The 27,172-nt window shown below is 45.6% G+C and overlaps 1 protein-coding gene across 1 annotated transcript in view; it reads right to left on the reverse strand.

Moving 5' to 3' along the window:
- Positions 1-27,172, reverse strand: part of SHISA9 (shisa family member 9) — a 266,670-nt gene that overhangs the window by 13,878 nt on the left and 225,620 nt on the right. Inside the window, exons 3-4 of the mRNA XM_008697139.2 lie at positions 10,589-10,744; positions 3,710-3,757 (exon numbers count right to left, since the gene is read on the reverse strand). Of these exons, the coding sequence (XP_008695361.2) occupies positions 3,710-3,757; positions 10,589-10,744 (204 nt within the window). The remainder of the gene's footprint in view (positions 1-3,709; positions 3,758-10,588; positions 10,745-27,172) is intronic.

The following is a 27,172-nucleotide window of genomic DNA, read 5'->3' on the forward strand; positions in this document are numbered from 1 at the left end:
GTTCCTACTTTCCAGCTGTGGCTCCAGCTCAAACCCCCAAATAAGAAAATAGTTTGATTTCAGCAAACAGCAAAAAATACTCATGTATGTCTGGAAGAACGCGGGCATGTGAAATTGGTGTTCTAGGACAAACCGTGTCTAGGGATTGGGTCTTGGAAAAGGCAGGCCCGAACTTTAGTATATAGAGAATTATCCAGAAGGTGCAGTTAAAAAATGAAAAACTAAAAAATGTTGAGGCCCCATGGCCAGTGGTCCCAGTTTCTGTGCAGTATGTGGGCCCAGGATTTTCATTTGTAACAAGCATGTCCAGTGAATTTGAGTCCAGTCTGTAAGCCATTCTTTGAAGACTGGGTCCTGGTCTTGGGTCTGATATAGTTTTCCTGTGTGACTTTGGCCAACCTCCTTTATCTCAGGGGACTCAGTTCCCTCATCGAGAAGAGCAGAAGGGTTGAGTAAAACATATTTTCTTCACTGTCATCATTAAAGTATATTACTTGTATTGTCTCCTAAACTTACTCCCCCAAACACAACGGAGTGTGGATTTTCACGGCTGCTGTTTTGGAAATGGTAGAAATGGGTGTTCAGAGTATGTGAGTGGCTCGTGCAAGAGCACACGGTCTGCTTCTGATCAGAGCCGGAGTGATTATATCACAGTCCTATGCTGGCGGGTTCCCCCAAGTTCAGTGCTCCAGCATAGCACTGGACTGAGCAACAGGTCAGGTTCAAAGATTCATTTTGCAAAATGACCAGATTTCAAAAGACAAGGCTTCAGACTAATTAGGGGAGTCCACTGGGCTCAAGGTAGTGGTGCTTCCCCGGGCGGGTTTCCAACAATTATCGGGGGAGCTCCCAGGGCTGGGCATGCGCAGAGCAACAGCAGTGACCACTAGGGGGCGGCATGCATGGGAAACCTCAGGTTAGAGAAAAACGAATCGTGCCAACCGGGGTGTGATGTTTGCCATTTCCCACCCCGAAAGACAGAGTTCACCTCCCAAGGGAGTTGGAGTCAATGTGGATGGAAACAGGAAACCTTCGTCTGCAGAGACCTCGCCGCCATTTCTCCTTGGCAGCTACCCCTTCCTTCACCAACCTGCCCAGGGGGCACCCGCCCCTCCGCCTACTCTCCACTCCTGCCCTATGTTCCCAGAGCAGGTTCCTAGCAACACTCGCGCCCCTGGATGTTAAGCTGTTAACTGGTTTTCCTGAAGACAGAAGAGATCAGACATCAAAAGTGTTTGGGAAATGACGTGTTACAGTCTGACACTCTTTGTTAGCACGAGATTTTCCAGAGCCTTTCATTTGCTCCCCTGATAATAGTCCTAATGATACCAGTAATAGCCTTCATGTGGTTATCGCTTTCTGAACGCCAGGCACTGTGACACGTGTTGTACACGTTACCTCATCTTCACAGCAACCCAGGAGGTAGGTGACACTATTGCCCCCATTTTGTGGATCAGAAAACAGGGGCTCAGAGGGTCGGCTGACGTGCTGAGGGTCACAAGAGTAGCCAACAAGGAGACCGTCATTAGAACCCAGGTGATTGGAACAGTCGGCATGTGTCTCCCTTTCGAGAAGGTGGCAGAGGCCGTCCAATCACCCCAAGCTTGTTATCATGCCTCATGTAGACTCCAGCTCTGGAGGTTGAGTAGAGAACACTAGAGAAAGATCCGTGACCCCGGAGGAACTTGGGCCTGGCCATCCTTGGGACCCCTTTTCTCCTCCCCAGACAAGGCCGGATAAATAAAGATGCATTTAATAGGACAGGTGAAATTAGCCCAGTTTGGATAGAAAAACAGCTGCCAAGCCCTTGCTTTTGACCCGTCCCGAAATATTTTCTAAATGCATCTGACAACAAGCTGATACAAGGACAGGGGTGCTGACTGGCTCCGAATGCTGTCATGGGAATCATAATGGCTTTGTTTTTCACAGGGGAGAGAAAAAAAAAAGTTTATGCCTCAAATTAGTAGGTCTGTCATGTTCCAAATTGTTTGCATTTCTAAAAATGGATGTTGACATGTGAACAGTTATTATCTAATGCAAGACCCAAAAATCTGCCTCTCACAAGGCGACAACGGGGTAGTCAAGGGATCCTCCGCAGGCACGTGGGTCTACAGCTCTCTCTCTGGATGCGGGAGTACAGTGAGGCCCCCTTCCCTCCCGTGCTCCCCTCAGAGCTCGGATTGTTTCTGAGCCTCTGAGACCTGGCCAGACTCCCCTCTTCAGAACCCTCAGCCCCCAGAAAGATCCCTAGAGACCTAATCAGAGGGTGTCAGCTTCCCAGCAAGATTTCTCTAGCGCAGTGGTCTTCGGAGTGTGGTCCCCAGACCAGCAGCATCGCCATGGAACCTGTTAGCAATGCAACCGCTCAGGTCCCCACCCAGTGCCTGGGGAATCAGCGGTTCTGGGATGGGACCCAGGAATCCAGGTTTTAACAGCCTCTGGGAAGGCTGATGCTGCCCAAGTGGCCGAGATGTGAGAACCATCGAGGGCACACTGTCCCCTCCTCCCCACTCCCAGGCACTCACTCCCTACCTTCTACCATCTCTTTCTTACTTGTCCTTCCACTTCATTGTCTTCTCTCCATCTTCCAGCCACCACAGCTCAGTCACTGCCCACCGGAGTGACCACAGGAGCCTCCCAGTGGGCGGCCCCAGCTCCAGGCTGCCTGCCCACCTCCAATCCTGTCTCCACTTGGAAACCAACTTTTGAGAATGTAGAAATGGTCCTGCCAGTATCCTGCCTAGAGCCCTGTGAGACCTTCAAATTTTCCCAGTTCAAGGTCACGAAAGAGTTCTGCCACCATGGCCTTGGCTAAGCGGCATCCTCCCCACCACCAAATCCAACAGAGCAGACGAGGTGAAGGCGGAAGAGAACCGAGTTTCCCATCTGTTCTGGAAAAAGCTGCTCCCATCACAACACCCCCAGTGGGAAATAACCTAGGCCTTGAGTCAAACCGACATGGGTCCAAATTGCAGCCCCAGCACTCAGCAGCTGTGGACATTAGCAAGACTCCCTTACTTAGACACCCGAGTCCTCGTCTCTAAAAGGGAAAGGACATGGCCTGCACAGCTGGGTCATCGGAGAATTTAGTGACAACATGATAGAAAGGGCCAGCACTCGTCTGGCACATGGTAGGGAGTGAAGAGATTCTAGCTTCCTCCTGCACTGGTCAACCAGCGGGTTAATTCACAGACTCTACCTGGCCAGACCCCTTAGAACCTGACACTCACCATGTCGCCTGGGGAAAGCCGAAAACAGTGACAAGGCTTATGGTTCCTGAGACCTGAACCAACAACCCAGCTCTGCTTCTCTCTCCCTCAGAAGTTGTGTTTTCTCCCCTGCATTCATTTATCTTGGGTTTTGCTGTACTGTTTGCGCCGCTTTCTGAGACAAACCAACATTTCCTGGATGTCTTACCTGGGATGGTGTCTGATAGTGACATTTCCCTTCAGGCAGTGAATATTGAGAAGTGAGGGGTAGCACTTTCTTCAACAACGGCCCGGAGCACAGATATGCCACACACACACACACACACACACACACACACACAAACACCTACATGCCGGAACTTGGACGGACTTGCAGGGCTACCCAATGGGGACACACGTGTGGCACTGGGTCACACACAGACACCAGGACTGTGCCTTCACTGATCAGTGTCAAATCTGACAACAGCTGGACAAAAGAGCCAGAAAAAGCTGTACGGTACCTTTTGGTGACTTAAGTGTCGCCACTGCCCAGTCACCATCAGAACTTCCTAAAAAAACAATAATCGAGAGATGCTGATTTGCTGGCCGGCTTCCCACGTCCGCTGCGCCCTCACCCCCAGGTGCCGTTGCCGGCGGCCCCAGCTGCAGCCTCCGCGAGGCGGGCAGGCCCCAGGGACCCCAGGCGACGGGAGAGAGACCAAATGTGCAAATGTGATGCTGCGTGCGCACACCTCCTTCTGCAAAGCATGCGGCGGTATCAGGATAACGCCCAGCAGAGGGTCAGAAGAAGTCCCCTGAAAAAAGCCTACATGTTTTCAGTTACATTAGGAAGAGAAAGATTTCTTAGGCAATGAATCTGGCTCTGAATTTCAACCCTCTAAGAAAGAAAGGAAAATCTGAGTTGCATGAGGTCACTTTAGCCAATGACAACACTCTGTTGACAACAGATACATTTTGATCCTGTTTTAGTGCAATCCCTCTCCTGAAAAGGGCTGGTGGAGGGAGCACCGTTAGCTCCAAATCCAAGGTTGGGGCAGGCTCTGCGAACTGCAACTTTATATGCTGGTGGCAGGTCCCCAAGGGGTAGGGGTGTCCTCGCACACCGTCTGTTTGAAAAATAGTGTTGAATGAATGAATGAATTCAAGTTTCTCCATAGAGTCACTTTTCCTAAGGGAGGGAAATTCCCCTAAATGCTAAAGGGGTCAAGCTTGTTATTTCAGAATCCCATAACGCTGGGAATTTTGTTTATAAATCAGATTCTCCAAGTTGAATTTCATTTCAGGTGTACTGAATGAGCCCTGGGGGATCACACATTATTAGCCGATCTCCCTGGCGGTTCCTTTCATAAAGTCGAGGATGGTAAGAAGGGCGATGTCTGCACCCTACCTATCCCTGTCTTTGATAGGCCTTCTCCGTAAGATTGGGTTTTACTCAGAGCGGGGCAAACCCACCCACGTGTCCATGCAGCGGCCTCTGCCCATTGGCTGGAGGCCTAGCCAATCAGCGCGCACCACTAGCTCCCCTTTCCTTTCTTGGGAATCTACCTGGAAAGACCAAGTCCTAAGCATTCCTGCACAATTTCCAGAGATAGATCAGGTTGCCAGCTGAGAGGAGTCACAGGGAACATTCTGTGTGATCTGAATGATTACAGAGCACAGATCCGGCCTCATTTAAACATTTCCGGTTGGACTACCAGGCATGCCAAAGGACGCTCAAATTGCCACATTCCCCCTGCGGATATGAACTCAACACCCTCATCACTCACAACAGAGGGGAAATGATGGGACAGGAGAGTGACAAAGTTAAAATTAAGTGAGACCCGCCCGGGATGACTGGATGTTTCTTCTCCCTCTGAGCCAGGGTCATTGACATCTGGAAATAGTGACGTGGCTCAAAATCTTCCTGTGCGGGTGGATACAAGCCTGATCGAATCCCCGAGTCAGTGACACCAAAGAGGCCATCTTACCCCCAAATCAAGTTCATCACTTGAAGGCAGGAACCATGCTCATGTCATGGCCACCCCTGTCCCCGCTGCCTAAGATGGGGCTTAGCTCTGGCAAGGCACTAACAAGTTTTCTTCCATAAATCCACTGAAAATAAGGACACTTGATCCGATGGCACACAGGCTTCCACATACATACTTAAGGTCCCACTACATGCTTGGTGCCACTAGTGGACATTAGATAAAACTTTGTTGGGTGAAAAATTAAACACTTAGTAAAAGGGGATGGGTCTAAGGCATTGAGAGGAAAGCGACGTGAGGGAACTTTCTGGGTGATGAAGTATTTCTTATCCTTCCTGGGAGGTCAGTTATCCTAGATACGTGTATTTCAACAATCACACTATTGTAAAATTATGATGTGCATTATTTCACTACATGTAAGTTACACCTTATCTATAGTAAACCAATTATGCTCAGCACCATGGGAAGACTTTCAACTTCAAACAAAGAAAAACAATATTTTAGTAAGTCCTCCCTCCAAAAAAGTGGGGAATGGTACTCCTAAACCCCTCCCCCCCCCCCCGCGGCCTGGTTATAACCTTCTGATGCCAGAAATTGCTCTCTGAAAGATAGAATCATTTCATGGAAAGAACACAGGATTCTGAATCAGGTAATCCTGAATATGACTGACTCTTGGCTCTGCCATTTACCAGAAATGCGACCCTGGGAAAACCGCTTGACTACACTGAGCCTTAATTTCGCCATCTGCAAGAATGGGACCAAGACCACCCTCAAAAGCTCAGTGTTTTGACAGTTCAATGATGTTAACCCTCTTCCTGCCATAACTTAAAAAAAAAAAAAAACAACCTAGTAGAAGTCAATCCATGGCTGAGGTGCTCACGCATCAGTTAGGGTTTTCACGAGTGTTTCCTACAGCAAGATGGAAGAGGGAGTCCCTGCCATGTTGAAATGTGTTGTTGCTGTGGGTTTTAAACAGGGCTATTGGAAAATGTAACATGGTTCTGGCAAAATCGTCCCTTGTCTGTCAAATAGCAACAGAAAAAAATATTTTCTTATTAAAATTTTAAGGTAAAAATGAAGGTACCACAGCATGTGATCTATAATGCTGGTATGCATCATCTCTTTTACTCGTTGAGTAGCCAGGGTTGCACGGACGCATCTAAGGGGCACGTGGGCAGGAGTTAAACTTTTAGATGCCTAGAGGAAAAAAAAACAAAACTGGACAGCGGGCCAATAGGAATAAATGCCACGTGTGGGCGATTTTCTGTTTGCAAGGGCTTTTTCCATCTCTGGAGGCAGGAGCCACCCCTCTCTGAGCCATCATGTAAGCCTTGAGGATATTTTCCCAAACACCTCTGTCTTGTCAGCATTGACCTTTGAGGAACCGTAAAATGGGTTCTCACATCGTCACTACCCATCACGCAGGTGGCTCCAGCCAGGGAACTCACAGGTTTAATTAAGCTTTCAGGTTACATTTCGACTCAATCTATCACCAGACACACTTCTTGTCTTCAATCTTAGTGGACGATATGTCTAAAATGTTTAAATCCTCATTTCTGACTTAGGAAGGAGAGCCAGTTGGATGAAACTGAAGCTTTTTGTGACAGATCGTACTAGCCATATGTCAGGGCATGGATCTTCAACGTTCAGGCTACGGACGGGGCAATGAAGAGGTCTGACTGACTGCGGGTCCTTAGGACAGCCCAGAAAAGTCATTTGCTGTTTGTTTGTTTTATCAGATCCTCAGTGTGAGTTAGCTTCCTTTTATGTCTTTCCCATCAAGGTGGGATAAACTCTCCCTCCCTCAAAATGAGAGCTGAGCAATTGCATGTTAATCAAGGTATCAGTCTACCCTGGAGATTCAAGGAAAAATATGGCCAACAAACAACTCTGGTCTGGAGACTTTCATATGTGGTAGTATTTACTGAGGGATGACTGTGTCAGGCTAAGCACGTTCTATGCACCATATCATTAAATATTCTCAACAAACGATTAGCTGTCTATTTTTATTATCTTCACTTTACAGAGGGAGAAACTGAGACCTGAGGATGTTAAGTAATCTCTGAAATTACTTGGTAAATGTCTGAGCCAGGTCCTGTACTTGGAGGCCAATGTACATTCTCCCATCCCGCTGGTCATCTCCTGCTCCTGACTTGGTGTCGTGCCCATCACACACTATTATTCACTGATTTTATGTATTGGGAGCACTCATTAAGTCCCGCCACATGGTACTAGGTTCTGGGGATGCAATGATGAATGGGACAGATGTGGTTCATGCCTCACTGGGCCCTACAGCCAAGGGACACCAGATTAAATGTCTAAAGAATGACTGACTGGTTGAATGAATGAATGAATTGAACGTACCTCCTTGTACAGAGTCTGATGAGGTTTAGCCTCTGACATTTCCCTAGTGTGTGCTAATCTTTTACTGACAATTGGGCAGTGAACCCCTTGGGAACAGAGACCATTCTGCAGTCACATGCTGTATCCCTGAATTGTAGAGAGAAAAGAGCTCTCTTTAAACGTCATTGAGTATGATTTCAATAAGCAACTAATAAAATAAAATAAAATAAAATAAAATAAAATAAAATAAAATAAAATAAAATAGTAAAATAAAGTAAAATAAAATGCATCAACAGTCACCATCCTTTTCCCTCCGGGCAGACACTGAATGGATGGGACATATTCAATGGCCCACAGGTATTCTAATAACGAGAATGAGTTGTATTGTTTCATTTTCTATTTTAAAATTTCCTCACTTCGTTCCTCATTTTTCACTTGAAGAAGCTGAGGTCAGAGAGTCTCGGTGACTGGCTCAAACTACCCGATGTTCTGGATATTAAAGCCGCCAAGAGAAATTTATTTTCCAGGGGTATTTTTGAACTTGGCAGTTAACCCTAAAGGCTAGCCAAGGCTCTCCTTATTTACTGGAAATTTTTGGAAAATGAGTCTGGTTATCAGAGGCTGCAAAGCTTTCAACAGCAAACAATTTTTTAAACAACTTCTCTCCCCAGTGGTAATGATTTCACTAATGAAATGCATTTCATCATCCACACACACATCATGGTGTGAATTATGCCTTAATAAAGAACCCTTCAAAGAACATTTATTATGGGATTTGCATTTCATTTGTGCAGGCAGATGCTGGACACCTGGGTAAGCCATTGGGTCAGGCAGTCCTGCTGGACCTCCATTCAAAGGAGTCACAAGACCATCAGTGACTCAGATAAAGTTTGTGAACACCCATAATAGTCAGAGAAGAAGGACAGAGAAGAGGAGGGGCACACCAGCCATAACCAGGATTGAGGAGGGTTCTCTAAATAAGATCCTTCAGAGTTTTCTAGAAGATTAGGGGTGCTTCCTTACGACTAAGCTATTCTTTGATTCACGCCAAAGACAAGCTCATTCATTCATTCAGCAAACATTTCAGAAGTTCTCCCTTTGTGGAAGAAAGGGTTACTTAAGGAGGGTAGATACATTTTCATACTGCAAATCTAATTCTCAATGCTCTGCAGACATTTGCTATGCACAGGATCCCTGTATAAATCCTGGAGAAAATTAAGGAGCATTGTGGGAATATCCATCCATTATTTACCCAAATAGCTACTGAGTTTTGAGGGCGGACAAGACACTGGGCCTAAGCTGAAGAAATGAATTGTGTGGGGAACGTAACCAGTTCAAAAGGAAAAAGAAGTCTGGGCTGATTTTTTTTTTTTTAATGCCAAAAGAAGAATCAAATAGAACCAGCAGATGCCATTTATCACCTAAATGCAAAGCTCAGAAGGGGAGGGGGCACCGAACGGTGTATGACGGCTTCGCAGCTACATCGGTATGGACGCCCTGACTCCTTCTCTCCTAGGCAACAGCCCTCAGCTCTTCCTACTAATATTTGAGTCTATTTGAACACGCTTAACATGTGTATGCTGTGCAAACACGCAGTATGGAACAGAGGGAATCTGTGCTCATGGGGTGCACATGAGGGCTGAGTTGGGCGTAGAAATTCAACATGAAACGTGAGAACTGGTATATACGTCCTTGTGGGGCTTGGGATTTAGAAAAGCCTGTGTCAGTCTGCACAACCTGTGCCCTTGGTATTAGAAATCTGCTTCGCCTGTCTTTGAGTGACTCCATCTAGAAGTCCTAGGAGATGGGGGAAAAATATGAATTCCTAAAGATCTTTGTGGTTCCAGTGCTTTCTGAACTCCCAGTATAGGCCTGGCCCTCTGCCAAGCACCAAGATGCCTGTCTTGTGCCCCTGATGTTGGGAGGCCATGGTCACCACATGCATCCTAGACACGTGATAGTGTCTGGGCTTTGGTTCCTGGTGTCAGTGTGTAACGGAATTAGGATATTTGACACTGGACTCGATCAGCAAGGGTCTCCCATCCCATCTCTGATGAGGGAAGAAACGAAGACAAGCAGCTGATAATAAAAGCAAGCATGTGGTCTGGGAGTCTTGCATCTACCTGAAGTTTGACTTCGCTATGGCTGCTGCTTCTGCCCCATAGAACTCTTGCATGAGCGATATGTTCAGGAGCCTGGGCCACCGTCAGGGTCGCTGTCACACTCCCTCATGTGTGAGCTGGGGGAAGGGACTGATGAAGGAGCAGGACTCGGGGAGGCTAGTGGCAGGAAGGTAAGCTCCAGAGTGATAAAAACCCACAGGCTGCTTGATTTGGGGCAAATGAAATTAGACCCCTTGACTCTGAGTCTCCTAATCTGAAACTGTGATAATAATTGTGCCTTCCTCTCCGGATCCCTGTGAGAAAATGAGGCAGGGTGTATAAAAGGTCCAATGCAATGTCTGGCACTTTGGTTAAGAGCGCAGTTAGCACGAGCTCTAGGTGACGCACCCCGTGCCAAAGAGCAGAAGCTGCCTGAGATGGGTGTGTTCACTTACCGACTTCTCAGAGATGTGGTGACCGCGGGGACGATGGGTGTTACCCACTACAGGGCAAGGCATTCGGAGACTGGGTGTCCTGGATTCCCGGAGGATTCATGAGGGCCGACGGTGGACAACGAAGGGGCTGGGCTGTCAGTCGGACCCAAATGGGCCTCCAGGCCCTCCTCCCCAGGAAACAGCCCCCACACGTGTCCCTCACTCACCCACCCTGTCCCACGTGGCAACGTAGGACTCGAGCCAGTCCGAGAGGAAGCAGCCCAGGGGCTCTGCTTCACAGCAACCTGAGCCCCAGGTAGAGAGACCAAGAATATGTGAGAGAGAGAGAGAAGAGAGACAAAGAGAGAGAAAGAGATGGAGAAAGAAACAAAGACAGAGAGACACAGATTTTGAGAGAGAAGTAGAAGAGAAAGAAAAGGAGAAGTAGGAAGAAAAAGCGAGAGGACTAGAAAAACCAGTCAGAGGGAACGAGAAAACAGTACGGAAAAGCAGAGGAGAAAGAGAGTAGGACTCACCCACTGCCTTCAAGGAGGCGTACTTGTTGAGCTCTTTGCCCGGCGGCTGCTGCTCATAGGGGTTGGAGATCTGGCCCAGGCTGGGGTACGAATGTGGATGGCCCATCTGCTGGAGCAAAGGAGAGGTGGGCACTGCGTTGTTCATCTGGGTCGTGTCTGCAAGTGAGGAGATGGGACATGGTCACAGATGGAGCAGGACCTTCTACCCATGCCCACCATCGCTGGGTCCCACACTCCCCACCCTCTGGGCACACGAGAGGGACAGCGGCAGACCCATCAGAGCTACCGGGTCCAGGATCCTCACTGGAAAGCAGCTGAGGCTAGATGGGTAAAGGACAAATATATATGCATATATATGATTAACTTCAACCATAGTCAAGGAAATGCAAGTCAGAACAACAATGAGAAGCCATTTCTTTGTCAAGAGACGGGCAAACATTACAAGGATGGAAGGGACACCACACTGGTAAAGATGTGGGAAACTGGCCAGTCTCATAACCTCACGCAGGTACCCAATTTGCCATATTTGCAGAAATATGGCAGTGTGTCTGGAAATGTAAAGCGAACGTATACTTTGACCAAATAATACCACTCTCGGGGATTGAGCCTACAGAAATAGTGTCAGAATACACGGGTATTTGTTCAGAGATGTTCTTTGCACCACTGTCTGTAAAGTGGCAAAAATGCACACACACAGAAACAACCTCAGCTCCTATAAAGATGGGAATTCTTAAATAAACTATTGTACATCCATATTACATACACAATATGTACATACATATGATGGGATAGCATGCAGCTGTTGGGGAAAATGTGTTTAAAAATGAATTAACTCTATGGGTATCCGGGTGGCTCAGTCGGTTGAGCTGCTGACTCTTGATTTCGGCTCAGGTCGTGGTCTCAGGGTCATGGGGTCAGCCCCGCATCGGGCTCCATACTCAGGAGGGAGTCTGCTTCTCTCTCTCTCTCTCTTTCTCTCTCTCTCTGCTCCTCCTCCTCTCTCTCAAATAAGTAAGTAAACAAATTTTTTTTGAAAAAATGATTTAACTCTCTACATGTCAATCTGCATAGTTTCTTTTGGTTTATATTGTTAAGGGGAAAAAAGCAAATGTGAAAGTAATGCAAATAATATAGCACCTTTGTTAAAGAAAAGAAAATCTATGAATATTGCTTGCATGGTACGATTTGCAAAGACAGGATAAAAAATATGTCAAGACACACGAACCAAGTCCTGCCTACTTGGAGGGAAAGGGATTCATGGGGAGAGAGGCTCAAGAAGTCTGCTGGGAGGGAATATTCTCTGAGCTGAGATCCGGAAACCTAGATGGGGTTATGTGTGGGTGGAAGTGGAGGGTGCTGGGGAGGGTGTTCGGGGCAGAGGGAAGCGCATGGCCAGAAGTCCTGAAACTGGAGGGGATGCGGTGTAGCGGGGAGTGCAGGACACCCCTGGCCTTGAGGCACGCGTGTCTGCAGAGCAGAGTGTGAGCGAAGTGGGAGGAGGTGGGCTTGGACAGGCCGGCGGGGCCCAGGAGGCCTTGTGAAGGGTTTCCCCATCAGCTCGAGAGCAGTGGGATGGGCGGAGTGAGGGGAAGAGTGAGACGAGGTGGAGTCCAGATGACGTGATTAGGGCTCAGTGTCAGGCAGGACATACAGGTGGTGCCCAGCTTCCTAGAGCACATGACGGATCCAGACAGACACGGCGATGCGTGCCGGTGCTGCCCTGAGAGCCCCCCTTGCCTGGCATGCGTGCCCATCTCCTGGCTGCACTGTCGGCTCCGCACCGCTCCCCGCTGCCTCTCGCACCAGTTAGTTATTCTCGGGAACCACTGCTCCGGGTTTAGTGTGCTTCAGGCTCCTCACCCTCAACACCGGGGTGGTTGGCAACCAGAGCCTGGCTGACGCTAAGGCACGCGGAGCAGCGCTCTGCCTCCAGGTAGGCTGGCTTTATGAAGCAGCGGATGCCCGAGCTCCCAGGGATTGGAACAAGCCACCTTCTTTCGTTAAGGGCCAGACTGTAAATAGTTCAGTCTTCATGGGCCACGCAGACCTGTTACAAATACTCAACTCCCTTTGGGAAGCAAGAAAGCACAGACAAGATGTCAACGAATGGATGCAGCTGTGTACCAATAAAACTTTATTTATAAAAAGAGGTGGCTGCTAGATATGGTCCAAGGGCCATAATTTGACTACCCCTGGTCCAGACTTTGAGATGGAGACCCCATGCTTGAGCGGCTCCTTCATCTTTCCTATTTTCTTTCCCTCACAACCTGAGAGGGGCGTGTTCATGTATCTGTGTCTGTGTGTGTCTGTAGCACTCCCTCGGAGTCTCATTCACCTGAACCCCTCTCTCAAGTGTTGCTTCTAGACAATCCAACCCATGACAGATCTGGAATATGTTTGGATTTAGAAACCAAAAAACACAAACGGAAAGGGGCAGGGAGACCACAGCTGAGACACAAAGGTAAGAGCACTTTTATCACTGTGCATGCGCACAGACCAACTGCATAATGGGAAGGTCACCAAACACATGCCCTGTAACCCAGCCCCTGGCCAGCCCGTGAGGAAGTGGGTGTATCCTTCCGCCGCAATAGCTTTGTGGCTGAGATTCAGCGGGGTGCCGGGAAGGCCCAAGCTTAATGAAATCATGGAAGAGGGGCTGCATAAGGTACAGCTTTTGCTGAAGCGTGGACCCCGAGGTCCTCTGCCATTTTCCTCTCCAGAGCAACTGCTGGGGAGGTCTGTCTGCTCTCTCTGGGCATGTCAGGCCAGACGTTTTGTGCCCAAATGCTGGTGCAGGGGGAGCAGTTAACTGTAAGTTCTCCTTGTGTGTCGGTTCCGTGGGTTTTCCTTTTTTTCCCAATGTCTCTTTTACCGGACAGGTACGAGTTGTGTGTTCCAGAACCACCACTTCCTCGGGCACGCTGTGTCATGTGCGTCTGAGTCATGTGATGAGCTGCCCATCATCGTGACCTAGTCTGGGTTTTCCCAGAAGAAGCCACTGAGATAAGAACTCAAGTAGGAGCAAATCTGGGAGGGTCTCAGGGGATGCTGTAGAAAAGGGGTAGGGGAGGAAGCCAGGGAAGAGAAAGCAGACACAACTGTAGTGAACTGGAGTCCAATCCCATTTTGGAAATCTGGTAAATGCTGTTGAATGCCTGTCTCAGAATTTTGTCTCCCCGTGGGCAAGGGAGCCCCTTACTATTTCTACACCAATTCCCGTCAGACATCGGGTGAGGCCTGCTTCTGGAAGACAGTAATGCCTTAGCACTTGCAACCCACCACGTTCTGGGAGGCGGAGTGTGCCCTGGCGGCCACAGAAACTCTTATTCAGACATGTAAGAGCTGGCGGTTGGAAATCAGGCCAGTAACTCACACCTCTGGCCACAGACGTGAGCATGTGATCCAAATCGGACAAATCACAATGCCTTCTTCTTCTCCCAGTGATTGGGCCAGAAGCAGGCATGTGATCTAGGCTGGACCAATTAGAATGCTTCCCTGAGTTTTCCTATCTGGAACCTTTGGAGTCAAGGAGCCGGGAGGTCATGGACTCAAGTGAGTCTGAACCTACCATGTGGAGAGTTTCTTGACTGTGAAGGAATAAGGACAACAGGAGGAAAGCAGAGAAGATAGGGAAGCCCCTTGCTAATAAGCTAGTATGCTTTGGGGTTACTGTTCCTTGTAATGTAGAGTTTTGCACTAGAGTAGTTGTGTGGATTCTGAGAAGTGAAGCTGACCAGAGGGGAGACTGCCCATATGGCTATAAAGAAAGCCCTGGGGATCATGTCAAGATGGAGAAGGCACTGCTCCTGGGTATTCAACAGAGATTTAGTAGAAATTTCAAACAGCAAATGGCCTCAGTAGAACACATTCACAAGCTAATTTACTAACGTCTTCATGGCAAGTCTTGTTTTTTCACTCCTGGAAGTAGATCTCAAACATGAGCCTGTCTAGTTAAAGATCTGACCTCTCCCAAGCCCACTCTCTCTCCCAACTCCTTGCTCCCTCAATCCTAGATCCCGCCCACTAGGCTCAAATTTTGTTACCAAGCCTGCAAGGGGAAAAGCTAAACACTTAATTAAAGAACATAAAAAATCTGTAGAGATGTTCCTCATCACTTGGGACTTTTATATTATTCAACAGAATATTTAATATGCTATTATAAAGTACTTGCTTCTGGATGATTTCTCCTAAGTCCTGAGCTACCTCAAGGGCAGTGAGTAGTTACTTAATGTAAGTGGGCTTGACCAAGACGGCCCACCAAAGGAATCCCTCACAAAAGAAGAGATGGGGCTGCCCCAAAGTCACATTCCTGCTATCACATACAGAGCCACAGGAAGCAAATTTCCAACCGTTTTAGACAGCCATTTTGTGCTCGCTTCCAGGCATCGAATATTCACAAATATTGAAATCCAGTCTCAGGGCAGCAATCAAGAATTATTAAACAGACATTTGTGACTGGGTTTTTAAATGTTATTTTCATTTTACTGAACAAGAAGATGGAGCAGACCTGGCAACCCAGATTCTCTGTGAGTTTTGTACAAATATATCCAGCTAAGGAGGAGAAACCAAAGTGTAGATGGGAAGTCAGCCCAGCTTGGCATCCAAGCAAAATAGAGCAATAGGGTGAGGGAAGAGCAAAGAGTGGGTAAGATCTGTCCTAGCCAATAGAGGCGAGAAGGAAAATGAGAGGGATAGATAATATGTAGGTATATGTGTATATGCATATGTATTTTTATGTATATATGTATACACACATATGTATATATTAACTATTTATCTATCTGTATCATTTAATTTACATAGTCATGGCCATGGAAGGAATCCAGTCGGACCAACAATGTCTTGCTCTCAGCAGGATAGTTCCTCTTGTAGACACATTTCCGCCCCAGAGATATCTTATCCACCTCACCTCTGTAGAAAGGTACTTTCTACCCAATACCACAAGAAAAACTTCCCCCGCCTCATTATAATTTTGCAACTCATTCTGACTCTTAGAAATAACTAACAAGGACTTGCTGTTCTAGGATGCTGTTTTCCATCAAGAGCCTCGGTTAACAAACAAGAAGTTGATGATGTCCCTGTGCTCTCCTTCCTAAGACAGAAGAGGGTCCTTACGTATTTAACACTGATTTTAAAAGAAAGGTGAGATAGAGCTACTCTAATTGGAAGCATCTGGCTGACTTACCCCCAGGTAACCAGTGTGTAAGTACCATTGTATGTGGTATACCTTAGTCACTACACAGAAATAAGATAAATGCAATTCAGATGGGGTTAGCCAAGGTAAAAATGCTCAGTGGCAAACACTGGGAGGATGCTGTGGGCTTCTCAGTGTAGAAGAGACAAATAACAACTATCAGAAACTGGACCAATTTGGCTCGTCTTGGAAGAAAAGCAATAATAGCCAGTCTTTCAAGGCACATCACAGGAAGAACAGCTCAGAAAGGCACAAGATGGTCAAACAGTGTTGTTTTGTGGAGTGTACATTATGTGCCCGGCACGTGGCATGGAATATCTCAGGCACTGTATCTCCTTTAATTCCTATATCAACTCTATGAGGTAGAGATCTACAGACAATATATCTTTTAAAATAAGGTCTTCATTGTAGAACAATTTTAGATTTATAAAAATACTGCAAAGATGGCACCAAGAGGGACGCCTGGGTGGCACAGACAGTTAAGCATTGGACTCTTGGTTTCAGCTCAGGCCGTGACCTCAGGATGATGAGATCGAGCCCCACATTGGGCTCCATGCTCAGCGCGAAGTCTGAGATTCTCTCTCTCTCTCTGCCCCTCCCCGCCACATTCACTCACTCTCCCCCACTCACGACTAAAATAAATAAATAAATAAATATTAAAAAAAAAAAAAAGATGGTGCCGAGAGTTCCCATATATACCCCAGACCCAGTCTCCCCTATTACTAACATCTTGTGTTGTACGGTATATTTGTTACAAATAATGAACCACTTTGATAAATTGCTATTAACAAGTCCACACTTTATTCAGGTTTCCTCAGCTTTGACCTAATGTCCTTTTCCTCTTCCAGAATCTCATCCACATTAAATGTAGTCATCACGTTTCTTTAGGTTTCTCCTGGTTGTTAGTTTCTTAGACTTTTGTTGTTTTTGATGATTTTGACAGTTTTGAGGACTGCCGGCCAGGTATTATGTAGAATGGCCCCTGAGTGGAATCTGTCTGATGTTTTTCTCATGACTAGACTGAGGTTATGAGTTTAGGGGAGGAGAACCGCGAAGGGACACTCTCATACTGTGACGCCTCATCACTTCTATGTTACCCTTCATCACCTGTCGGAGGCAGTGTCTGTCAAGCTTCTCCACTGTAAAGTTACTCTATTTTTTTTTATCTCTTTCTATGCCATACTCTTTAACCCACTCTGCACAACCCATACTCTTAAGAGCGAGGAGTTATGTTCCACGTCTTTGAGTATAGAGTTTCTATGTAAATTATTTAGAATTCTTCTTCATAGGAGACTTTTCTCTTTCCCCCCCCCACTTAATTATTCAACCATTTATTTATATCAGTGTGGACACATAGACACATATTTTATTACTTTGGATTATAAACCAATACTATTTTATTTTGATTTTTGCTCAAATTGTTTCAGGTTTGGCCATTGAAAACTTTCCAGTTGGCTCCAATGGCCCCTTTGTTAGAGTTTCCTTGCTCTCTAGCAATACAAGATGCTCCAGGTTCATCTTGTACATTCCCTATTCAGCGCTAGAATCCACTATCTCTCCAAGGAGCCTTGGTTCTTTTTATTGTAGAATGGTGTTAGCAACCAAGATCTGGGTGCTGGGTGTGCTCATTGCTTCTGGCCTCTCTCTACTGACAGAGTAAGAAAGTCAACGTGTGTGTACTAACTCATGTGTACAGATGTCTACAAATATTTATATATGCAACCATCTGTATCTACCTTAAGTTAAAACTGAGTTCATCCTGCTATCTCTAACCCTAATCCATCATCACACGGATCATTCTAGGCTCCTCCTCTTGCTTATTTGTAAGCTCTCACTCCAACAATAAGAAACATGGCTCCCATTATCCACCATCCATTGACTCAGTTGTTAGGTCCAGTAACCATGTCTAGCAATATCAGAATTAGTAACCCATATCCCCATGGGAAACAACTTCAACTAGAGCACAGTCTTAAGTACAATGGATTTTTCAAATTATTAATGTGTTTTTCTTTTTGTCTTCCTACGTACATGATGGCCATGACATTCACATGTCTGGGTAAGGCTGGGGAATTAGGATTTATTACAGAAGGAACACAAAGAAAAATGATGATGATGATATTAATTAATGATGAAGATGGTAAAGACACACTTATATACATAATACGCAAAAAGGTGTTATTAGGTACCAGGCAGTACTCTGTTTATGAACTAATCCAACCATTCCAAGAATCTCTATGAGATACTATTATTAACCCTATTTTGCAGAGGAGGAAATCAAGGCACAGAGAGGCTTTGTAACTTGCCCAAAGCTACACCACTTGCATATAACAGAGCTATACTTTATTTATTTTTTAAAAAGATTTTATTTATTTATTTGACAGAGAGAGACAGCCAGCGAGAGAGGGAACACAAGCAGGGGGAGTGGAAGAGGAAGAAGCAGGCTCCCAGCGTAGGAGCCCGATGTGGGCTCGATCCCAGAACACTGGGATCACGCCCTGAGCCGAAGGCAGACACTTAATGACTAAGCCACCCAGGCGCCCCAGAGCTATACTTTAGATCTAACCTTCTGACTCTAGAATCTGTGCTCTTGGCCACTTCCTTATTGGCTATAAGGGAGTTAAATTCAAATTTCTGACATTCAAAAAATTATTTTGCAGCCAGACAATAATATAATTTTAAGTCACATGACTGACTTTTAAAGTTTTTTTTTAATTCCTCTACTTTTTTTTCTTTTCTTAGTTTTTAAAATTTAATTTCAAATTCCAGTATAGTTAACATACAGTGTTATATTAGTTTCAGGTGTACAATATAGTGATTCAACAATTCCCAATTCATTCATATCATTCAACATATCACCCAATGCTCTATCAGAAGTGCACTCCTTATTCCCCATCACCTATTTCACCCCCACCTCCCCTCTGATAACCATCTGTGAGTCCACTATAGTGAAGAGTCTGTTTCTTGATTTGTCTCTCTCTCTCTTTTTTCCTTTGGTCTTTTTTTGGGGGGGGGGGTTGTTTCTTAAAGTTCACATTTAAGTGAAATCATATGATATTTCTCTTTGACTGACTTATTTCACTTAGCATTATACTCTCTAGCTCCATCCATGATGCAAATGGCAAGATTTCATTCTTTTTGATGGCTGAGTAATCTTCCATTGTGTATATATACCACATCTTCTTTATCCATTCATCTAACAATGGACACTTGGGCTGCTTCCATAATTTGGCTATAAACATCGGGGTGCATGAATCCTTTAGAATTAGTGTATCCCTTTTAAATACCCAATAGTGTGATTACTGAATCACAAGTAGTTCTATTTTTAACTTTTTGAGGACCACCTATACCTTTCTCTCCATTCTTTAGCATATGGAGGATTGGACTTGGCAGGCAAGACCACAGAGTTTTTGTCAAGGGTGGACCAGGGAAGCAAAGGACAGGAAGTCTGCCTACTCTGATTCTAGGGAAATGAAAAAATGACAAGGAAAGGGAGAGAGAGATGAAGGAGTGTCACTCGACTTTCTCGCTCTGGTTGGGGAGAATGATGGATGAGGGAAATGCTGAGGGCAGGGATCTCTCATCTCACTCCCGTGTTTGGAACTCTGAGAGGAACTCAAAGTGAAGAAGCTCTGAGCTGTCAGGGGGTAGCTGAGCCAGTTAAGACATGAAGTGGTATGACCTGACTACCATATTGGCTGGTTAATCTTCCTCAGGGACCCTGGTATACTGGATGGCCTGAGAGCAGGGATCCTGCTGTTACAGAACCTCTCAGTGTGGGGCAGTGGGTTCCACATGGTGGCATGGAGTATTTCCTTCCACTTTATTCTACTCTCCTTTCTCTCCCAAGCAGACGGTTAGCATGGGCCAACTCAGACAAAAGTCACAAACTCCGAAAGGCCAACTAGAAAACCACATTAACTATATTAAAAAAAAATTCTCTATTGCAATCCTAATTTACATATAAGGAAATTAAAGCCCAGAGAGGTTGAGGTGCTTGCCCAAAGTCACACAGCATGTTAGTAACTGTCAGAATTTGATCCCAGGTTTGTCTGATGGCAAAACAGGAGCTTCCTCTACTAAGTTAAGCTGCCTCTAGCAAGGACAGGGAGAAACTGGAGGCTCAGCATTGAGTCTCCACTGTGGAGAGAGACTCTTCTGTCTTGAGCATCTTCCTTCCTTTTTTTTTTTTTTTTAAAGATTTTATTTATTTATTCGACAGAGAGAGATAGCCAGCGAGAGAGGGAACACAAGCAGGGGGAGTTGGAGAGGAAGAAGCAGGCTCATAGCGGAAGAGCCTGATGTGGGACTCGATCCTGCAACGCCAGGATCACGCTCTGAGCCGAAGGCAGACGATTAACCGCTGTGCCACCCAGGCACCCCGAGCATCTTCCTTCTTATAAAATTTCCCACTCAGACCAGTAAACCACTGGCCAGATCTATGTCTTTTTGTTTCCTTTTTCATCCAGAGAATAGAACTTATTGTTATAACCCAGGGAACAAGCAGGCCTTCCCCCCCACCCCAACCCCCATCCTGAGAATCCCTTACTGCCTTGTGGAATGCACCTGTGCTCTCACCTCTCCATCTTGCTCACCCATCCATTCCTCCTCATATATTTGAGTGTCTGTAGTGTGCTAGGCATTCTGCTTTGTGGACAAGTCCTAGGTCTTGCTCACCTGCTAATTAGAGGAACTCAAAAAATTCTCCCAGAGTTTTTTTCAACACCCAAGACCTGGCCCGAGAGGCCATGTTGGTCCTGCCCAGCTTTCTCCTTCATCTGCACTCTCCCCAACATACTCTCTGTGCCTGACAGCATTGCTGTCAAACAGCAGAGCCACAAACAGCAGCATCCACATGCAATAACGAAGTAATAATGGCATTTTGACTCAGTTCTGGATTCGGATTCTGGCTCTTCTCTTTGCCAAGAGCATCTTGGGGTGTGTGCTAACACCTGCCTGAGCCTCGGTCTTCAGCTCTAAAATGGAGACATAATAGCTTCCTCTTGGGGAGGGGGTGCTATGAGATTTGGAGACCACATGTACACAGCGCTCAGCATCCCACACGAAACATGGTAACCATCTGAGACATTATAGCCAAAGCTTTATTCCCTCCAATCGTCCAGGAAACAAAGATGACACAATGGGGTGGCCATGAAAAGAGAGCGGTAGGTTTCCATAAGGCGCTCTCTGGACTCGGGATTCTTGGACATATTCCAGATCATTCAGTTGTCTCAGAACAGGACAAATGAGAGAGAATAGGGAGGAGATGTTCCTGCAGGGGCCAGTTGCACTGGTAATTCTCATAACAACAACAACAAAAAGAATACATGTTCAGAAATCATAGCAGAGCTCTGGCTTTTAGCTCTGTGTTCCTTTCTATCCTTTCCAAACCTTTGTGCCCAATATCCTTTTAAAGAGAAAACCTGAAAATTATAGTTTGAAACACCATGTAGATTTTTCTCTGGCCACAAGCAAGCAAAAAAAAAAAAAAAAAAAAAAAAAATCAAATCCAACTCAAAATTACCCTGAATTTGTCAAAAGAGAACATAGCAGGCTAGGCTCTCACCAGAAAAGCTTTATGTAGAAAGAGAATTAAATTCATCTTATTGAATCTTGGTGGCAGAGGGACCAGCAGGGATTTGCAATGGAGGAAAAAAATACACACATATCATTGTAAAACCTTTGGTAAAGGAGGCATTTGTGTTACCCATGGGTTTATATCTCTAAGCATGCAAAACATTTTTTTTTTTTTGACCATTTAGGATGGGAATGTCTTAAAACTGGAGTTGTTAAATATTTATTTAATGTTCACTTCTGGCCAGTTTTTATGCAGACTCTGGGGGCGGGGGCAGAGATTCATTTCAAAATCTCGGGTTGTGCCCCAAGGAGATGATAGTCTAGGACAGGAGTCTGACTAAGAGCCATATGGGGACTATGCAGAACCCTTACGACCGGCGTGGTTAGTGCTGTGATACAGCTAAACACAGAGTCCTGTGATGGCACAAGTGACACTATAACTTGCTCAGTTTTAGAAGGTAAGAGACCTTCTTTGTCTACACTCTAAGAGAGATTAGCAAAGACACTAACAGAGGCCATTTTAATTGGAAGTAGCATCATGAGCACATTCAAGAAATGACCATTTACTGGTATCACTTCTGAAATGGGACCTCTCCAAAGTGGGTTAACTCACCACTGGCGAGCATCATCATTATAAATACCACAGGTTGTCTTACACGCACAGCGGCCACCTCCCCCAGAGTCAAGTTCATGAGCTCATCTACCAGTGTATGGATGCCCTCTCCCTTGACAGCCCTGTGTGGCCTGGTTGCTTCTTTCCTGCTCCTGTCCTCTTCTCCTCCCCTTGCACGTTCTTCCCCCAAATCCATCTATTTGGCACTCTTCCTTTCCGCTCCATCACGGTTAGTCCTTCATTAGCTTCCTGGTGAGCAGCAGCCTGTCCTCTTGGCCTTCATTATTTCTAGTCCAAATGTGTTGTGGGATTAGGAACTAACTAGATACCCAAGCTTGTTAGAGTAAGTTGGAAAGTAACAATAAGCCATAGGTAAAAATACTATTTTCTTCTGCGAAATGCTCTCCTTTTCCCCCTACATCTTTCCCAAGCTGACTCTGAATCACCTTTCCAGGTCAGCTTATACGTCGGACCCTCCAGGGGACCCTCCTCGGGCCATCCTATCCTAAATACTTCTGCACCTCTCTGTATTCATCTGCTAGGGCTGCCATAACCACAGAGGGGGGCTTTTAACAACAGAAATGTATCATCTTGCAGTTCTGGGGGCTGGAAGGCTAACATCAGGGTGTTTGTAGGGTCGGTTCCTTCTGAGGTGGTAAGGGAGAAAGTGTTCCATGGCTGTCCCCTAGCCTGTGGTGGTTTGCTGGCCACCTTTGGCATTTCTGAACTGGTGGAAGGATCACCCCAATATCTGCCTCCGTCCTCACATGGTGTTCTCTTGACGTGCATGTCTGTGTCCAAATTCCCCTTTTTTATAAGGACATTGGTTGTATTGGTTTGGGGCCCACCCTACTCTAGTATGACCTCCACTTAACTAATTTACATCTCAACAACACTATCCCCAAATAAGGTCACATTCTGAGGGACTGAGCATTATTAGGACTTCAACGTATCAATTTGAGAGGGATATGATTCAATTTGTAACAGTCCCCAAAGTTGTAAAAACACTTTGCTTTTTTAGCCACAGAAATACTTCTACTTATTTCCAATGCCTGTTTTCCCATACCACGGAGGTCAGAGAATATGTTCGGTCTCCTCCACCCCTCCATTCCCAGTTCCCAGAGCTTCCTTCATGGAACTGAATTCTAACGAACACAGGAAAGGATGAGGAAAAACAAAACAAAAAAAAGACCATTTTTTCAGGCACCTCCTATGTGACAGGCAGTATGCAAGGAGCTTTACCTAAAAGTCAGCTTTTTTGCTAAGAAAAATGCATTAAATGGGTTGGCTTAGCAACAGCCATTTTTTTTTTTTTGCTCTGAAACTTGTTTTTTTTTTTCTTTTTGGACTGACTGTGCCCTGGCTAAGTATTTTGTTTATGGACGATTTGATGCCTGGGACAGCCAACGACAACAGCAGAAAAGCAGAGCAGTAAAACAAATGAGGGAACTGGGCTCAGCTTAACCAAACACCAGGGGTGCTACGCTGCTCAGGCAGGTGGTAACACAACGCGGGTGCCCCAGGTGTGGGGGCTGCAATATATCCTATACCAAGTCTCGAGTAGAAATGTTTCTACACAGGGGTCGGAGGACTCTCAGACAGCAGGCGACTTGTTGCTTAAGGAAATTTTCGGTGTGCGCCAAGAAGACCTTCAGCGCCTGCTTTGGTCGAAGCGTCACGGAGTCCACGCATGAAGGAGAGTGCTCGCTGATATCCTATCACCCGGACATTTGTCTCGCAAAGAGCCCCCTCGAATTGGGGTGCAAATTTCTCCCATTTAGCTTCAAGAGTCCATTTTGAAGGGCTTGTCACATAGAGGATGGCTGAAGTTCACAGTGATAGACACGAGCATGTCTCTCCCCATTTTCCATATCTTCCAATGTTCCCTAAATAGCTTCCTCTGTGATTCAGGATGTCAATCCCTCCTCTTGAGGGGATTTGAGAGCCAAGTGAGGCTATGGAGAGAGAATAGGTCATTCAGAGACAGGAGACACGGGTTCAAATCCTGCTCCAACAACGTAACAGCTATGAGGTCTTAAGAAAATTGACGGAGCTCTGGTGCCTCTGGTTCACCGCATATGAAATGGGGGAGACGGGAAACTACGTGTTAACTGAAGGCAGTGCACATGCCAACAAAAGGACTGGAAGCAGGTCCTTGAAGAGACGTTTGCTCACTGACCTACACTGCAGCACTATTCACAATAGCCGAGAGGTGGAAGCAACCCAAGTGTCCATCGATGGATGAAGGGATTTTTAAAAATGTGGTATAGGGGCGCCTGGGTGGCTCAGTCGGTGACACATCTACCTTTGGCTCAGGTCATGATCCCAGGATCTTGGAATCGAGCCCCGAGTCAGGCTCCCTGCTCAACGGGGGCCTGCTTCTCCCTCTGCCCACCAACCCCCCCCCAACTCACGTGCACATGCTCTCTCTCTCACTCTCTCTTTCAAATAAATAAAATCTTTAAACAAGAAAAGAACATGTGTATATGCATACAATGGAATGTTACTCAGCTTTAAAAAAGAAGGGAATTCTGACACCTGCTACGACATGGATGAACCTTGAGGACATCACACTAAGTGAAATAAGTCAGTTATAAAAAGACTCATACTGTATGATTCCCCTTACAGGAGGTACCTAGAGTAGTCAGACTCATAGAGACAGAAAGTCGCATGGTGGTTGCCAGGGGCTGGGGTGGGGGTGGGGGTGGGGGGACAGGAATGGGGAGCTGGTGTTTAATGGGTAGAGAGTTTCAATTTTGCAAGATGAAGAAGTTCTGGAAATCAGTCGCACAACAATGTGAATATACTTAACGTGACTGAATTGTACACTTAGAAAGGGTTAAGATAGTAAATTTTATGCTATGCATTCTTTACCAAAATTTGGGAAATAAATGCACATGCCAAACGCTTTATCCACAGATCCTTCATTATACCCGAGGCCATTCCGCAAGCTAAGCATTGTTGTGCACAATTTGCAGATGAGAAAAATGAGGCAAAAAGAGGCTCTGAACCATGTATTCAAGGTCACAAGCAGCAGAAACAAAGTCAGCTTCATCCGAAACCAACGCTTCTTTCTCCATACTAACTGATGAACTACGACAGAGTCCAAAATAGGATAAAACGAGATACATCCTGAAAGCACTGACCTTGATATTTGGTACACGTAAAAATCTGTAATGTTAAATCTTTCTCCCCCTAATATTTCCACATTTTAAAGACATTCAAGCCCCAATAAAAACAACCTAACCATTCTGATCCTCTGAGAATGCTCCAAGTGGTGAATGTTGATTAAATCAAATCCTTTCTAATTGCAGGTTGAGCAAATTCATTCACTGAATAACCCACTTATCAAATAATTACCATGTGCCAGTGCTAGGCCAGGCATCTTTCTGGGTATGGGGGAAAGAGAAATGGATAAGACCCACAGCTGCCTTTGAAAAGATCACAGTCCAATGAGGGGGTGGGGGGAACAGACAGGTGAACGACTTCCCTGTAAAACACGTGATGTTACAAGTACCTACCATGATCTGAGACAATCTCTGTTTCAAGATAAAAATTACCTTACAGTAACCCCTCCTATACCAAATTCCTAAAAAGGATTACCAAGATCTAAAAAAATTACCTTAAAATTGCAAAAGGAAACCGCAATGAGATATGGCTACCTATCTGGAAGAATAGCGAAAACAAAAGCAAAATTGAAAGTCTGACAAGGCCAAATCCTGGCGAGGATGTGAAGCACCCAAAACTCTCATGCATTGCTCCTAGGAATGCAAAATGTTACAGCCCCTTTGGAAAAGGATGTGTAGCAGTTTCTTTTAAAAGTTAAACGTATACTGAGAATCAGACTTTACAATCCCACTCCTAGGTATTTAATCCAGAGAAATGAAAACTTACGGACACACAAAACCTGTGTGATGTTTAAAGTGGATACATTCATAATCGCCCCAAACTGAGAACACACCAAACGTCCTTCAGTTGGTGAACTGATAAACAAGCTACACCCATGCAATGGAAGCCCACTGAGAAGGACAGAGGAAGAGACTTTTACTCTGCACATTTTGCTAAGTGAAAGAAGGCAGACTCAAAATGCCAGATACTATATGGTTCCATGTATATGACATTTTAGAAAAGGCAAAACTATAGGGACAGAAAACAGGTCTGAGGTTGTGAGATGAAGAGTTGGCTCCAAAGGGACAGCCCAAGGAGTCTGGAGGTGAGGTAGGAGGATGGAACCATCATGGGTCTTGACTGTGGTACTGATGACATGACTCCACGCATTTGTCAAAATTCACAGAACCGTTAGCCAAAAAGAATCAGTTTTGCTGTATATAAACTATAAAGTAGATTTAAATAATTTTTAAAAAATATGTAAAGACATTACCCTGCCTAGCAACAAAAAAGTTCTGCTGGCAGAGCAGAAACTGTGAGGAATCTCTGAAATGTGGGGCCAAAATGGGATTAGATTTAAAAAGGAATCCATAGGGCAGGATCCAAACTAGAGAACAGAGCTGCAGGAGATGGGTTCAAACATTCCAGAGGTAATGGAAACAGGGGGGACTGAGGACACTGACAAGTTATTAGTTTTGTGCTGCAATGGAAGTTGCTAGGGAAGTAGAACCCAAGCCATCCTGCCTCTCCCCAAACCCTCTGGCTTCTCAGTTTAGCAAGGCAACCGCCATGATTGAGAAATCGTAGGTCGGACAGACGGAGCAATACCCAAAGTAGATGGGGGTGGTCAGGAAGAATCACTGCCATTCAGAAGACCACCTGCCTAAGCAACCCATTGAGTGATACATCCCCCTCTTCCCTCACCCCCTCTGCGTAGAGCGTGGATGTGGCTAAGGAACTGCAAGTAACCACAGTCCCTGTCTATCCCTCCCCCAGGAAGACAGTGCTAACAAACCCAGTAGACAATCTAACAAGGAACCTTGACCACAAAGGCGAGTATCCAATCCAGACTCACCGAACGCGTGGAAATACCAACACTATGAAATAGAAAAGATAATCACAAAAAGTAGAAGAATGTAAATCCAAGGATATAGAACCAACAGAACCATTAGGTCAGGACTTAAAATAAATGTAATTAATATTCTCAAAGAGATGAAGGCTATTGCATACATGAAATAAGAACAGGTACTTATGCAAAGAGAATCAAATAGAGTTCTTCCAAAAAGAAAAGCATAGCTGTTGAAACCAAGATGAG

Source organism: Ursus maritimus, unplaced genomic scaffold, assembly GCF_017311325.1.
Source record: "Ursus maritimus isolate PB19 unplaced genomic scaffold, ASM1731132v1 scaffold_2, whole genome shotgun sequence".
Taxonomy (NCBI): Eukaryota; Metazoa; Chordata; class Mammalia; order Carnivora; family Ursidae; genus Ursus; species Ursus maritimus.